Source organism: Propithecus coquereli, unplaced genomic scaffold (assembly GCF_000956105.1).
Source record: "Propithecus coquereli isolate 6110/MARCELLA unplaced genomic scaffold, Pcoq_1.0 Scaffold248, whole genome shotgun sequence".
In the NCBI taxonomy this organism is placed as follows: Eukaryota; Metazoa; Chordata; class Mammalia; order Primates; family Indriidae; genus Propithecus; species Propithecus coquereli.
Window position 1 is genome coordinate 3053668 of NW_012148041.1, and position 3261 is coordinate 3056928.

General features: G+C 45.0%; 1 protein-coding gene across 1 annotated transcript; it reads right to left on the reverse strand.

Moving 5' to 3' along the window:
- Positions 1 to 1515: 1515 nt before the first annotated feature.
- LOC105812200 (transmembrane protein 217-like) lies at positions 1516 to 2082 on the reverse strand. Its single transcript, XM_012646582.1, has one exon. The coding sequence runs from the start codon at positions 2080 to 2082 to the stop codon at positions 1516 to 1518; it is 567 nt and encodes a 188-aa protein (XP_012502036.1).
- Positions 2083 to 3261: the final 1179 nt, after the last annotated feature.

Genomic DNA, 3261 nt, shown 5'->3' on the forward strand with positions numbered 1-3261 from the left:
AAATAGCGCTCTATACCCATGAGAATAGCTCAGGTGAAAACTTGCTGTCCATGTCAAGTGCCGTGAAGCTGTGGAGGAGCTGGAATTCTCATACGCTGCCATAGGGAATATGAAGTGGTGTGGCCACTCTGGAAACACAATACGCCAGTTTCTTAAACTGGTGGTCTTATTTACGAATACTAAAACCTGCAAACTACCAGATGTTCTTCAGTGGGCAAATGGGTAAACAAACTGCGGTGCACGCGCGCCATGGCGTGCTGCTCAGCAACGGGAAAGAATGAACTATCATCAGCACACACACAGCATGGCCGAATCTCAAGGCATCATGTGAGAGAAAGAAGTCAGATCGAAAGACAGTACACACTGCACGGTCCCATATGTGAAATTCTAGTCGATGGAAACTGACATGCAGTGACTGCACGTCAGCGCCCAGTGCTGGTAAGTGGTGGTTCGGAGACAGGCAGGAGGCAGGGAGGACGAGGAGACCTGGGGGTGACATACATGTTCATGAACTTGACGGTGGTGACGATTTCACCGGGATATACATATGTCCTAATTTGTTAAATCATACACTTTAAATATGTGCAGTTTATTGCATATCAATAACTCCTCAAGAAAGCTGTTAAACAGATAAAACTCAACATCATGTCTAGTGTTTGAAGTAGAAGTTTGCTCAGTTTGTTTTCCATCGCAGCTTAGAGTGCTTCTAACAGTTCCTGAACCTGAATGCAAAGTGCTTTGTTGACTTGTGACAGTGTGTAGTCATATACTGTCTAATAGGCCGGCTGATTCATAAACAGTAATTTAGGCTCTTCTGCTAAACTACAAAATCCTCACGGTCGGCCTTCACATCTTACACATTTTTGATATCCTCACGGTGTACGGCACAGTGACAGACACAGAAACAAGTCTCATGTATATCTTTTGATTAACCAAGTGTCTTTCATACTCCTTGACAAATTTTGTGGCGGGGCGGGGGGACTCAAGAGAGAAAATGAAGAATGATTTTTCTCAATTTTAATGCTTTTTCTTATCTGAACTATAACATAGAAAACATAGGGAGGAAATTAAAGCACAAACCAACCCCAAGGCCAACAGTCTCCTTTGTGCTACAGAAATCTGAGGTACAAATGCAGATTTATCCCAGGGTTAAAGCAGAGAGCTGTGGGTTGAAGGCCGATGAAGAGTCCAAGGTAAACGGATTGCCAAACTGCAGTTCAGTTTCACGTTATTCCTTTGTCTTCTTCATTTTGACCAACGACGTGGTACTGACCAGACAAAGAAGGCAGAACTCAAGGAGGGTTTGATAAATCACGATGTCCTGTAACTAAACACCCTCAGTGAGCAGGTTGTTTCAGTTGTGATTATAATCACATTTTCTCCCACGCTTCTCTGAAAGAGTGGCAGTAGGGTCTCTGCTTGCTGAACTTCTTAGCGAAAGTGGGGGGAAATGGAAATAGAACTATAGGAACCTAACAGAACTCCCTCTCAGGAGAAACAAAACGGCCGACATCATTATGGTGGTGGATGAAGTTTTGGTTTCTGCCGCAGAGAGTCTCCGCTGGTCATAGAAAGGCGTCTGTTGTAGGAAATGATATTGCTCGGTCTCTGATTTTTGTAGCATATGCGGGTGTAGGTGACGACAAAGAACATCCAGAAACAGTGCATGAGTACACGGGTCACCAAGCCAAACCAGCGCATGGCTCTGACCTCTACGATGATTCTGTCGTCATTGTTGGTGATGATTTCTATTACGATGTTTGCAACTTCGTAGAAAAAGACCCAGACGATGTAGGTCATCAGACCCTTGTAGATCTGGGTGTACACCGAGTACAGGAGGAAGCAGCTGATCATGATGGTGATGAGAGACAGAAGAAGGACGATGTTCCAACTCCAGCAGCTGATATAGTCATTTATCACGCCACTTGTACTCTTGTTCCACAGTTTGACATCAGTGCAATTGCCATGGCCTAGGTACTTCTGTTCAAAGACGAGGTACATACTTGTGACCATGATGGTGAAGGCCCCTGACAACACCGAGCCAGTTTTGGCAGTCATCCCACACCAGTGCTGCTGTTTCATGCTGAGACCTCCTGCGAAGACAAACAACATGAGAGGGACTTCCAGAACCTGCCAACGTGGCAACTACCAGGCTTTCTGCCTCCCAGCTCACGTCCACCTTAGAGAAACGATAGACAGAAATATGGAAACCAGGAAATAAAAGCCTTGGGAAGATGGAAGACTGTTTTAAATGGATTGGGAGTGGGGAGGAGGGAGGATTTTTAGTCTGGAGCTGGCACTAAAAAGATAAATTAGAGCAGTGCTTCTCAACCCTGGCTTCACATTAGAATCACCAAAAAGCCCCACCCCAGACCAATCAGAGCATTCTCTGGAAGGCACCCAGGCTGCAGTATTTTTCAAAACCTCCTAGTAGTTTTCATAAGTAGCCAGTGTTGGAAAACACTGAGTTATAAGCCGAGCACCTATAAAAAATAAGTTTAAAAAATAATAAAAGAGGCCGGGCATGGTGGCTCACACCTGTAATCCTAGCACTCTGGGAGGGCAAAGCGGGAGGATCCCTTGAGCTCAGGAGTTTGAGACCAGCCTGAGCAAGAGCGAGATTCCATCTCTACTAAAAACAGAAAATATTAGCTGGGCGCAGTGGCGTGCACCTGTAGTCCCAGCTGCTCAGGAGGCTGAGGTGGTTGAAATTATGTTCTTATCCCTCCCAGCATTGTCTCGAGCAACAATTGCTGCCCCTGAGGGTGAAAATTGTCTGTACTAGTTCAGATCTCAGTGCAGGTGTCTCAGGAGAATAACCGAGGCAGCACAAGGCCCTGCTGGGATAAGGAGCTGATAAAAGCAGGTGGACCCCAACTGGCCTTGGGCAATCACTCCTCCACTATATATCAGAACTTATAGATTACAGTGAAAGATGTGCTTTAAGGAAAAGTTAGAGCCTTAGAATAAACTAGCCTTATAATAGAAAATAAAAAGCAATAAGGAGCTAAGTGTTCAAGAAATTAGTGTGTGTAGGGGGAGAAACGAGAACAATGAAAAAGCAGGAGGAAGAAAATACATAGAAGAGCAGACATCAATGAAACAGGAAATACAGTAGCGGGAATTCTGATTGGTTAGGTTATTTGAGCCAACTCACTGCTAAAAATGATGAAACATGCTGGATAAAGTAATTTTTAAATGTTCTTAAGGCCGGGCGCGGTGGCTCACGCCTGTAATCCTAGCACTCTGGGAGGCCGAGGC